Source organism: Ostrinia nubilalis, chromosome 12, assembly GCF_963855985.1.
Source record: "Ostrinia nubilalis chromosome 12, ilOstNubi1.1, whole genome shotgun sequence".
NCBI lineage: Eukaryota > Metazoa > Arthropoda > Insecta > Lepidoptera > Crambidae > Ostrinia > Ostrinia nubilalis.
In genome coordinates, this window is record NC_087099.1 from 15,266,213 (window position 1) to 15,280,197 (window position 13,985).

Consider the following 13,985-nt stretch of genomic DNA (forward strand, 5'->3'; position numbering starts at 1 on the left):
AGCTTACAAAACATAATAATTTAATGTAGTACAATTTATTTCAGGCAATTAAATACCATAATAAATAACAATAGCAATATTTTTGTCGTTCAATAAAGAAAATCTAGTTGTGCATACTTATTAGGTAGGTATATATACACAGCACCTAAAACGAATAGTAAAATAGCCAGACCTGCTTTACATAACAATTCAACATGATTATTCATATACCTAACTGATAACTCATAATTATGTAGTAGGTACCAAAATTCATAGTAGGTACCTATCTATCCGAATATTTTACGAGTAAGCTGGTTATAATTTATTATGTATTTTAAAGTTTTAAGTGTAAAATTGTCACCATAATAGCTATTTAAATAATCGAAGAATCTATGATCTGTTACTACCAATAATTTTTTTTTTCGTGGATATAAAACCACCACCGATAGCAAGTTTTAAAAATTAAATAGCATTATCCTTGAATTAATGTTTTATAATAATAGATTACAGTTTCTCGGTAATATCATACCTACATTAGATACACGTGGATAGGCTCTGACATTTAAAAACATTAACGAAATAAAATAGAGATTTGTGATCCGATTTATATGTAGAATTAACTAAATTTAGCACATTTCATTTAAATTATTCTTGATCACAATCTCATCACACAATCACAATCCCAAGCTATTCAAACATTTCGAACTCGATTCGACTGAACTTCAATATTTTACAGTCATCTTCACAGACTTGCATTTAAAAAGATTGGTAGTGGTTTTTAGAAAACTAGCCTATTGTATGTTAATTAACTAACTAACTTAATACAAAATGTGGATCATTCGTCAGAACATTGTTAAGTGTTTTCTACAGATGTAGTCAATCAGGGGGAACACCACTGTGCACCGTGTATTTGGGACGCACTTGCACTTTCTAAAACCGATCAGTGGGAGTCATAGTCGCAGACGCAATCGGTCATATAATTGCATTCACCGAATGATTTAAATAGAGAAGTCGTTGGTGGCCACAAAATAATGAAGGTGTAGGTACTTATAGACTATTAGCTGTTGCCCGCGGCTTCACCCGCGTAAAATTTAGTTTGTCACAGATCGTCATAAATTATAGCCTATATGTTAATCTGGGTTATAAACAATAATACTGTAAAGTTTCATCAAAATCCGTTCAGTAGTTTTTGCCTGAAAGACTAACAAACATGTTGACATCCAGACATCCATACAAACTTTCGCAATTATAATATTAGTAGGATAGTACACCTCCTATAGAAGGTGAATCTATATCTACTTGTGACCTAAGATTCCCACCTCTCGTTCCCACCGCTGCAACTCCTGTGTAGCCAGGATCTACAGATTGACCGCTAATAAAAACTCAACCAGTGAAGTCAAGCTTGTCCCGGGGGAAAGTTTAAAACTGTCATTGAACCCGCAACAACATTAATCAGAAGAACATAGGAGGAGTTCGAAATTCGAAGATAAGGTTCGAGTTTCCTCCATTGCCGGCCGTTTGGTGTAGTGGTTCAGAACGGACTACTATGCCGAGAGGTCCCGGGTTCGATTCCCGGTCGGGCAGAAATTGAAATGATGAATTTTAATTTCTGTGACGGGTCTGGGTGTTTTCTATGTATAATATGTATGTATTTACAAAAAAAAAGTATTTAAGTATGTTTATCCCGTCATCTAGTACCCATAGTACAAGCTTTGCTTAGTTTGGGACTAGAGGCGCAGTGTAAAATGTCCAAGGATATTTATTTATTTATTTATTTAGTTATCGTTTCTATCCTGTATACTTATTAATAGGCTGTTTGTTTTCCATCAAAATCAAATTAAAATAAGTTGTTTGTATGGGAATAGGCCTGCTTTAGGCGACACGTGTAAGTAAGTACTCGAAGGTTCTGTTTTGCAAACTCATAAGTCAACATTTCATACATAAATCTATAATCGACGTTTTTATTAGGCAGTTTAAGGAATAATGAATGTATAATTCTGTCCGGTTCCCTATTAATGAGCATGTTATGGTATCGAAGGTAGGTGTACTAATAATTTTTGAAATGGCTAGCATTTTTGTCCGCGGCTTTGATCGCGTGATTTTTGGTATGACTCAGAAAGAGGTTATCGCGCGCAAAACCAATACAAAAGATTAAGGTTGTTTTTCCCTGGGTACCAATCGTACAACTAGTGGCCGCCTGCGACTTCGTACGCGTGGATCCCGCTTTACCCCTTCAGGGGTGGAGTTTCGTAAAATCCGTTCTTAGTGAGCACCTACGTTCTAAAATGCAAAACGTTCCATGCAAAATTTGAGACTCCTAGCAATTGTAGTATCTGAGATTTTGTGATGAGTGAGTCAGTCAATCAGTGACCTTTCGCTTTTATAGATCTATATCGATATTTGTACGGTAATACTATAGATAGATAGTAATTACCGTGATTAGTATAGATATCGAGAGCTGGATCGGTGGATGCGTACTGTTCGCCAGCTGTGGTGGCAGATTCGACCCCTTGGGCTATAAATGCGTGATGAATTTTAATAATTACCTTGTATTGCTTTATTTGATGATTGCTACGTTATCCAGTCGTAATAGGTTCATATTAATTTCAAGTTATAAACAAGAAAGTTAAAAAAAAATATACCTAGGTGTGATAAAATCTGTTTTTTTTAATCACAAAATAAATTAAAATCATCTTGCAATAAAATAACAAATGCAAATATTAATGAATATTTAAATTGACTTGTTGGCGTTATTTATTTATTGATGAAAATCAGTCGGACTTTGTACCTAAGCACCTGCCTAGCTACTCAGGATAATATCAATCTAGCTTATTCTATGAATAGAAAAACAATTTACCTACTTGCAAATTGAATTTTAACTAAATTATTGCAAAAAGTAGTAGATGATAAAACAGTGATCAAAAACGAGGTTTTACTTTCATCATCATCATTTCAGTCACAGGACGTCCACTGCTGAACATAGGCCTCCCCCAATGATTTCCACAATGGCCGGTTGGTGGCGGCCTACATCCAGCGCCTTCCCGCTAGATTTTACTTCACGACAAGTTGAATTGTATCTTATGTAAGTTTTAATTACTTAGTGCTGTTTAAATATAAATAAAAATCCAATGTAATCCACTTACTGAGCAAATTTTGTACTTCAGACAACCTTCATATCTGATTACTTACTTATACGGTTTCATACCAAAACATTGCCTCTTACATAAACAATACGCCTATGCATTATACCATACTAACTATTCCTTCTGACTGACTGCCGATGGGGCAGCAAGGTTCTAGAATGGAGACCACGTACCGGAAAGCGCAGCGTAGGACGACCACCCACAAGGTGGACCGACGACATCCTATAGGCAGCAGAAAGGCGCTAGATGCAGGCTGCCACCAACCGGCCATTGTGTAAATGTAAATGGCACTAAGCTCGCCTGTTGTACCACTGTTTTTTTATGTGTGCAATAAAGATTTTAAATAAATAAATAAATCATTGGGGGAGGCCTATGCTCAGCAGTGGACGCCCTATGGCTGAAATGATGATGAATGAACTAAGTATTCCTTCGTAAACCTTCGTCAACATTTCTTCTTCTTGCACTAAGGTACTCCAAGACCCGTGCGCTATAAACGCATTTAGTAGTAGAAACTAGAACTAGATACTTAGGTATAAATGCCTTTCTTAGTTTCTTGTAAGAAACCTGAATCGCATACAAGCGAATTCTCTGAAATTAATTAATACCTATATAATCATGCATTGAGTAAGTATCAATAAAAGCGAGTAAGTAATTTTTTTCGTAGTTATTATTCGTATCAGCTGTTATTGCATAAAACGTTTTAAATTGAGGTTAATAATTGATAAATACCTAACACAGTGACAAAATTACTGATTCAAAAGTCGATAAAATGCTGACAATATAGTCATCATCTTACGTTAGTAACTTATTTATTACTCTGTGATAATATTATAGGTACGTAAATGCGAAATTTTGTACGGATGTCTGGATGTTTGTTACTCTTTCACGCAAAAAATACTGAACGGATTTTGATGAAACTTTACAGTATTATTGTTTATAACCCAGAATAACATTATAGGCTATAATTTTAACTTTCTGTAACAAAATAAATTTCACGCGGTTGAAGCCGCGGGCAAAAGCTAGTTTTTAATAATTCGAAGACAAGTTAAGTTGTTGATTATTGTTATAACGTTGTTTTATAAGTATTGTTTTTATTTTCCCAGACTGACGATGAAGGCCTATATACAGGGTGTTAGGTAAATGGTTGTCGGATCATATACCCATTTACCTAACACCCTTAAAGTCTACCTACACTATTTAACATACTATTATGTAGATTCAAGCCTGTGATTGGCTGAATTGGATATATTCGAATATTTGGGTTAGTTACAAGTGTGAATAGATAACAAACTTGTTTTATAAATAATCATAAGTAGGTAGGTAACATACGAAGTGATAAATCAATGTAGCCTTAACATATTTCTTCAGAATATTTTTTACAATTTTCATCTGAATAATTTATTATTATAATCTTTAAAGACGCGAAATTTGCCTTTCTATCTAATCTAGCTAGCTGCTATCGTGAAAGTTGTTTATAATCTTGCCTGCATCATTGAAAACAAATGACTATCGTAAAGATCATTGCAATTGCATTACACGAAATTGTTTGGGCGGTAATTGTAAATTGACACGCGGACCACTCGTAAAGTAAGCGTATGATGTCGGATTGCGTAATCCGATCGGTGTGTAAACATGAAGCTATCTCAATAATCGTTAAGCCAATTAGGTGTTTACTGGGTCAGTGACTCTGTACAGTTGGTGACAGAAGTAGAGCTAATAATATATTGTAAGTATGTTACAGTCAAAATTCATAATCGGTCAATAATAATGGGCGTTGACACATGATAGCACAATAAAGTTAGGTAAGTAATCTCTTCTATGGGATCAAATACTCTTTCTGCCTGACCCGTGGTTGACTGGCAGAGAATGCCATCCGGCATTAAGTCCGCCACAGTGCATTGTTTCTATGTGTGCTAAAAGTTTAAATAAATAAAAATAAAAAAATAGATGAGACTCTTTATTGCACACCATATAAAATTAAGTAGAATCGAAACAGCACTCTTTGGACGGTCTTACGATTGGAAGCCATCTCTTTCAAACAAAATTAAAGTAGAAGACATTATATGTAATTATTTTAATCATCATTATAAAAATATAATAAATTCTACATAATTTGCTACTTAGCAAGATTTCTCGAACTCTATTTAATTTGGCGTCTACTTTTGCTAGTTCGAATCTTTAATTTTGAAATGAAAATGAAAAATGAAAATGAAAAAAGTATTTATTTAAATAGGCACAGGTTACATTTTGCATTACAAAATAATAAAGGCAAGATGTGTTAACAATAACAGTAAGAAAAAAGAGCAAGATGTATATCAATAACAGTGGGCCCCAAACTAGGCATAGCCTGTATCTTGGTGGCCCAAACAGTGCAGTTTGCAAAATTAAAGTGACTGGCACAGCGCGGTACAGTTCAGCTCAATTTACTATGAATACCTACTATGTAATCTTTCTCTTTATAAAATCAACTGCATAAGTGCTTACGTACGTTGCTACTGACTGTGTGACTGTGGGTCTATTTATGTACTTATTTGTTTGTTGCCCGATTACGTGACCAAAGTGTTTAATGTTTAAGCTTCAAGCCGACTAAATAAAGCCAATTACTCACTGGGTCATCGACTCCGCAGCCAAACTTGTTAATTTATACATATACAGGGTGTTTGGCGCATCGTGTGCCAAAATGATTTGACGGATAGAATGGGTCATTTCCTATATTTTCAGCCCCCATAACACGTTCCATGCCAGGCGGCTACTTTTTTAATAATTTTTAGTAATTTCACCAAAATACCCAAATCGCATCATTTAATTTCAATTTAAAAAAAAACTACTAGGCGTAGCCTCAAAGTAAATATTTTGTGAAGTTTTTACCTGCTTTGAACTTATTGTAAAGTAAAAAAAAAGGTTCAAAATTCAAAATTTGAATATCAGTCCGAGTAGAGTCAATGCACTAATTTAAGGAATTTGTGAAGTTGTTGTTATTATTTAAACAAGATTAGTATACCGTTTGAATGGGGATAGACTAGAGAAGTTTTCATAAAATCCGAAGATCGCTATCTCTTTTAATTTTTTTATTATAGCCATGTAAACTTAATTGTTCAGTTCATTTTTAACTTTTCGGAAAACTTCAAAGCTGAATTAAAAAAAAACTAGATGATATTTGCCAGTAAATTTAGATTTTATGCAACCCTACATCAATGCACGTCAAAACAAAATATTTACTTTGAGGCTACGCCTAGTAGTTTTTTTTTAAATCGAAATTAAATGATGCGATTTGGGTATTTTGGTGAAATTACTAAAAAAATTCATATAAAAGTAGCCGCCTGGCATGGAACGTGTTATGCGGGCTGAAAATATAGGAAATGACCCATTCTATCCGCCAAATAATTTTGGCACACGATGCGCCAAACACCCTGTATTGTTTGATGGGTGTGGGGTCACTTTCTTATTAGCGGGTTTGGAGAGAATGGAGAGCACTTTGGTTTGGGACTCAGCTTATGCAATGTTTAGTTTAACTCTCTCCATTCGGGAGCTATGAGTTCCAGATGGGACACACAGAAGAGGCACACTATGTAGGTAGAATGGTTCCCACTCCAATTGGGATATTAAAGGCTTGAATCAATTACCTAAAAAGGTTTCAATCAAAATCAAAATCAAAATTATTTATTCAGTTTAGACCACAAGTGGCACTTATGAACGTCAAAATATTATTATAGAAAATAATAAAAAAAAGAAAAGGTAGCCCTTATGGGGAAAGGTAGCCACTATAGTGGAGGAGGCTCATAGTCCAGCAGTGGACTGTAAAGGGCTGTTGATGATGATGGGGCACTTTACATGTCTCCTTATCTTTTGGGCCCTACCAGTTAAATTTACAGTTTAATTACCTGCTGCAAATGACAAACTGACTGACTTAACTACGTCAGAAATAGCTTCGGCAGCTCATAAAGTTTTGAGATTTGTAGAACAAGAACAGGGGAAGTCAAATAAAAGCTTGTAAAAATGGAAGGGTGTATCAAGCGCAATATGTGGAGTCAGCAGAGAAATGAAATTATATTTCAAACGTTTTTCTTACTATTTACAATCATTTTCACGTATTTGTATGATTTTTAATTTGTCCAACACTTATGTACATAACTCTAATATGCCACAAAACATTCTGCGATTCATCACAGTCATGGTAATGATGAAATTTGTTCCAAAATGATAACAATATTCTACCTCTTTCTATCGCACACTTGTACACACATTTTTGTCATGTTACACAATTTTGTCGATTCTTTATTTTTACGAATGTAGAGCGACGACCTTATTGCAATATACTCGTAGGAGTAATGAAATACATTATCGATTTAATAAAGGCGTGTTGGGAAAGGTCTATGATATCTACATTATTAAGTACCTATAGAGGAAGATGTTACCATTAGCATAGACGTTCTTAAGTAGATCTAGAGTCTCAACAAAGAATTGCAGCCTTGCCAAGGATCTTTAAATCTGCGAAGTAGGCTAGGTACCCAAGTAGGTTTAAAATTACAAACATTTATCTCAGTCCCTCGTTGAAAAAAATATGCCAAAAAACATGTGTCTGAAATTACTAATTTCACGTTCATATAATATTAGTCCTAAAGAATAGGTAACATAATAATAACTATCAGATTTGATTGAGTTCAAACACAGACACGCACAACATTTTTAATGTTAACTGGTTAAAAAACTGGGACTGTCTGGCGATGCAGCCTATGATGACGTAACTCGTAAATCTATCTTTTAGTGCTTAAACTTGTCGCAGGTCATGACCGGTTTTACTGCCGGGTATTATAAAAAAACATACAGTCGGATTCAGAACCTCCTCCTTATTTTGAAGTCTGTTAAAAAATCAGTGGATAGGCTGCAGTCTCTTTATTGACGTAACTCATAAAGCTATTAACTGCCTCTGCCTCTGAAGTCTAGTGGTAAGACCTCCTGTATCAGATCCAGAGGTTCCCGGTTCGATTCCCAGCGGGTGCGAAATTCTCGGTTTGGTTCGTGATAGGGCTTGTTCTAAATCCCAACTTAATATTATAAATGCGAAAGTAACTCTGTCTGTCTGTCTGTCTGTTACGCTTTCCCGCTTAAACCTCGCAACCGATTTTGATGAAATTTGGCATAGAGATAGTTTGAGTCCCGGGAAAGAACATAGGATAGTTTTTATCCCGGTTTTTGAAACAGGGACGCGCGCGATAAAGTTTTTCTGTGACAGACAAAATTCCACGCGGGCGAAGCCGCGGGCGGAAAGCTAGTCTTCTCTAAATCTGTTCCTCCAGTTCCTCTATGATTGAGGATAACAGCTGTATCTCGCTTTACGACCTGCTCGTCCTTTCCATCTATACTTATAATAAATCTGTAGAGAGGTCAATTAATTCTGTACATGAAATATATTTTCAAAATAACTATCAGGGGGTGATTAGTGATCGATACTGATGTCAAAAATGCAATCAGTAAAATTTGAAAATTATAAATAACTTGAAAAAATCGAACTGCCTAATCAGTAAAATTTTTGTCTGGTGGATGGTGTGTTTAACACTTTTTAAAGTATTTTTTCTTGTTCCAGGCCATGGCCGTTTCAACTACCTGGTGCTGTTCACCAGCGGGCTGATACTCCTCAACGTGTCCATGGAGTCGGTCGGCATGAGCTACGTGGTCACCGCAGCAGAGTGCGACCTGCAACTCTCCAGCCAAGACAAGGGGCTGGTGACAGCAGCTGCTTTCATTGGTATGTAACTGGACTAACAGGGTTCTGTCATCATCATTTCATCTAACGCAGTACACCAGCCGCGGGGGAAGCTAGTGGGTTATGTGGGGTTCTCCTTGCCAGAAGGGTAGGGCCTACCACTCGGTCAGCCATGTGAGTCGGGAACGCGGGACATCACTATTGGCGTTTTGGTTCAAGCATTCATCCACATCCGCTCCTGACCCTGATTTAGGGTGGATTCGACCAAACAAGAGTAAATATTAATCTCTGAATAAGTCGTCAGTTTTAACATAATTTTCCATACTGAAACTGTCAATGTGCCAGTTATACCAGGAGTTAATCTCGGATAAAAGTTTGGTCGAATCGGGCCTTAATAGGCTTAACCCTTAACCTCCTCCTCCTGTTTATCTTCTGATTCATTTCGTTGCGGGTTCCATTTTCCAATGACAGTTTAACTTTCCCGTGGGACAAACTTGGCCTTCACTGGTTAAGTTTTTGTACATTCAATAAATTCGTAAACATTCATCGTCAAGAGAACAAAAACGTAATGCATACCTAATAATCGTATATCATTTGTGATAATGTATTTAATGTATCTAAAGTAACAGTTGTTACAGTATTACGTCACTTAAATTCAATTAATTGCAGAAGTAGGTGTTAATGTTACCATTAAATTAAAGGATATTTTCAATGGATGACGGTAAAATAAAATGTCAAAAAAACCAAGTCTCGCAACTCAGTTGTTCTACGGTAAAAAGTTGTGAGATCCATGTAATACCAAGTCCAGGCCAGCAAATCTTTAACGTTTTACATAAATTATTGACTTGGCCATCGCACTAAATAATTTAATTTACACGTGTTTTCATGCGATGGCCAAGTCAATATATTTATGTAAAACGTTAAAGATTTGCTGGCCTGGACTTGGTATTACATGGATCTCACAACTTTTTACCGTAGAACAACTGAGTTGCGAGACTTGGTTTTTTTGACAAGTATTGTTTTTGATGGGATCTCATTTCTTTTTGTATTTTGTAGACAGCAGTTATGTATCTAGAAAACTGGACCGAAATTGAAAAATTTTACTCGACTTGGCGGTTGCACTACCGTGCCCCCAAATATCATTTCTTTTTGTATTTTGTAGACAGCAGTTATGTATCTAGAAAACTGGACCGAAATTGAAAAATTTTACTCGACTTGGCGGTTGCACTACCGTGCCCCCAAATATTTTAGTTTTTCCTTGATTCATACACCAAACACTACTTATATTCCAAATTTGAAGCTTCTAGGTCTGCTAGAAGTGCCTTAGAGTTTTGATGATCGGTGAGTCAGTGAGTCAGTGAGTCGGTGAGTCAGTCAGTGAGTGACAAAATTAAGTAACTTTGACCCGTTATAATTCTTAAACTACTGGTTCAAATTGAATGAAATTTTAAATATACCGTGTCTTTACAATGCCTGCATAGCTAATGAAAATTCAGCCTTCTAGTTGTATCCACAACGAAGTTACAGGCGGTCGAAAATGGCCTGAATTGCTTCGAGAAAAGGATGGTACGGCCGTGCCGCTTTTTTGCTCGACTTGGTGGGGGCACTGCCGTGCCCCCAGATATACTTCAATTTATTATTCTGTCTGAATTAATTAATCATGTGCCAGACAGGCCTTATTATTGCTGCCCCATTCCTGATCAAGGAAAAAGCGTTATCTAAAAGGCACTTGAAGATTAATTTGACAAGTTAGCTGAGTATACGTTAAACTGGTTCCTATGTACTGTAGCCAACTCGATGCAATAAAGATTTATGACTATGACTAGAACTATTAAGCTTAATACCAAAGCATTTAAACTGGTTGAAGCCTAGCTTTTGCCTACGCCTACATAACACTAGATAATATTTTGTCTAACTTTACGAAGCTGTAGTATTATTCTTAGCCTTAATGGTAGATATATTTTGCGTACATCTGGTAATCTTGCAAGATTACTGATGTTTATGGTTTTACCTTTAATTGTGACTATTTTACTAGGCCATTGACTCACCATCACAAGGTTGAGTGGCTAGATTAGATACATTGTGATGCAAGGATTACACATTTATGCCATTTATCTATCTGTACTTACATTACAATACTGTTTTACATTTTGAAGATAACAATGTATTCGTTTGTTTGCCATTAATCCGATCTTTCATTCGTACCACTGCAGAATCCTGTAGAGGCTGTCTATGAAGGCAGTTCTGGAAAATTTGTCAGTCTCTGATCCTGATAATTGTGAAGAATTTCGCTGAGTATGTTCCGATATGTACTGCGGGCACTTCTCACTACTCCACACCCACTAGTGAGAGCACTAAGCAGTCATCGCAGTGCTATATCGGAACATACCTAGGTACTCTATAATTATCATCGACTTTTCGTTGTTCCTATGGGGCTATCTGGGCGAACAGTCGGGCCGTTTTCCCTGAATAACTTCATAAGGTCAAATGTTCGAGTCCCACTAGTAACAGTTGTCTTTTTGAAATGAAAATTTTCATCCATCATCTTCTCCAGGCATAATCTGCACATCCTTCACTTGGGCTATCTGGGCGATGGACTGAGGTGCCGCTACTTGATATACTTCACAAGGTCAAGGGTTCGACTCCCACTTATTTATTTATTTATGAATAGAACTTGTGGCAGTTTTCTTATTCAAATACATAAAGTGTTCTTGAATCACATCTGCTCATCCTCTCCAGATATAATCTGCACCTCATTCCTCTGGGGCTACCTGGGCGACCGGCTGCGCAGTTGTTCCGTGATGCTGCCCTTATTCCCCGACTAACATCACAGGGTTAAGGGTTCGAGTCCCACTAGTAGCAGTCCTCTTTTTCAGATGAAAAAGTTCTTCTATCATCTTCTCTAGGCATAATTTGCAATTTTGCACGTCTTTCTTCTGGGGCTATGGGCGACTGACTGGAGTGCCGCTTCTTGATGCTGGCATTGTTCCCTGAAACACTTCACAAGGTCAAAGGTTCGAGCCCCACTAGTAGCATTCCTCTTTTTCAAATGAAAATGTTATTATCATCTTTTGCTCATCCTCTCCAAGTATAATCTGCACGCATTTCTGGGGCTACCTGGGCGACCGTCTGGGGCAACGCTCCGTGATACTGCCCTTATTTCCTGACTAACCTCACAAGGTTAAGAGTTCGAGTCCCACTACTGTTAGTCGTCTTATCCAAATGATAGTGTTCCAATCCGTCTGCCAAGTGTGGAGATTATGGCAAAACCCTCCATCCACTAAAGTGGAGGAGGCTCTTAGTCCAGCAGTGGGCTGTAAACGGCTGTTGGTGATGATGACGAGTTCAGTGTTCTTAAATCATCTTCTGCTCATCCTCTCCAGGTATAATCTGCACCTCATTCCTCTGGGGCTACCTGGGCGACCGGCTGCGTCGTTGTTCCGTGATGCTGCCCTTATTCCCTGACTAACTTCATAAGATTAAGAGTTCGAGTCCCACTAGTGGCAGTCGTCTTTTACTGATGAAAATTTTCTTCTATCATCTTCTCTAGGAATAATTTGCTATTTCGCACGTCTTTCTTCTGGGGCTATGGGCGACTGACTGGAGTGCCACTCCATGATTGTTCCCTGAAACAATTCACAAGGTCATGGGTTCGAGCCCTACTTCTGGCAGTTGTCTTATTTAAATAAAATGTTCTTAAATCATCTTCTGCTCATCCTCTCCAGGTATAATCTGCACGTCATTCCTCTGGGGCTACCTGGGCGACCGTCTGGGGTGCCGCTCGTTCATATACTTCACAAGGTCAAGGGTTCGAGCCCCACTTGTGGCAGTCGACTTTTTCAAATGAAAGTGTTCTTGAATCATCTTCTGCTCATCCTCTCCAGGCATAATCTGCACCTCCTTCCTCTGGGGCTACCTGGGCGACCGGCTGGGCCGGCGCTCCGTGATGCTGCCAGCCATGGTGGCGTCCGCCATATTCTCCGTGGCCTCCTCCTTCTCAACCAACGTCTGGATGCTGTTGGTGCTGAGGATATTGACGGGATGCTTGTGAGTTTTAAATCTTTGAAACTTCAATTTGATTTAATAATTATTATTGACGGGATTGCTACCATGTACCATCGGCAACTGTTACCTATCCATTGCCTGTCATGTCTCGTTCTATCGCAAAGAATCACCATTTGATGAGAGCGAGAGCAAAAACGGAAATGGATATTTAACAGTGTGGCCGTGTGTACTTGATTAAATTCGAAACTTCGAAAAATGTTTAGAAAAAAATGTGGATTTATGCAGGCAGTTGTTATAGGTAGACCACATTTGGATCTTGGCTTTGATTAGGCACCTTCCTGAGGTAAAAAGATGGAATAACAGTGGAGTTTCATGACATGTCGTCTTAAGTCCATTTGCCTTGGGAACTTTCAAAGAAAAACGTCAGTGGTGCGTTTGCAAGACCGCACATAACTAACTGTTGATGATTAACATTTACTCGTATAATACAACTTTTACAACGCACTTGTCATACATGTGTGGTGCAGCAAAGAGATGACTAATATTCAGCTCAAAACATCTTATTTGAAAGAGCCCTTTTATGTATTTTACCAACGATCTGGTAAAGGTCGCGGGAAGAACCTGGATGCGGGCAGCGCAGGACCGTTCATTATGGAAAATCTTGGAGGAGGCCTTTGTCCAGCAGTGAACGTCATTTGGCTGCAATGACGATGTATTTTTCCAGAGTGTCAGCGTCCAGCGCCACAGTATACGCGTACTTGGGCGAGATGCACATGAACACCCGTCGGGCGTCGGCCATCGCGTGGGGCTCCGTCTTCATATCTTTCTCCTTCATCACGCTGCCAGGTAACACCATATTCTGGTCATCAGATAGTTATCCCTACTTTCCTATCCATATTTCCCTAATCAATACTAATATTATAAATGCGAAAGTAACTCTGTCTGTCTGTCTGTCTCGCTTTCACGCCTAAACCACTAAACCTATTTTGATGAAATTTGGCATAGATATAGTTTGAGTCCCGGGAAAGGACATAGGATAGTTCTTATCCCGGTTTTTGGAACAGGGACACCGCGATAAAGTTTTTCTGTGACAGACAAAATTCCACGCGGGCGAAGCCGCGGGCGGAACGCTAGTAATATTATAAATGCAAAAG

General features: G+C 37.9%; 1 protein-coding gene across 1 annotated transcript in view; it reads left to right on the forward strand.

Annotated features, from left to right (window-relative positions):
- Positions 1–13,985, forward strand: part of LOC135077057 (synaptic vesicle glycoprotein 2A-like) — a 30,660-nt gene that overhangs the window by 992 nt on the left and 15,683 nt on the right. Inside the window, exons 2-4 of the mRNA XM_063971654.1 lie at positions 8,707–8,868; positions 12,711–12,873; positions 13,556–13,677. Coding sequence (XP_063827724.1) covers positions 8,707–8,868; positions 12,711–12,873; positions 13,556–13,677 — 447 coding nt within the window. The remainder of the gene's footprint in view (positions 1–8,706; positions 8,869–12,710; positions 12,874–13,555; positions 13,678–13,985) is intronic.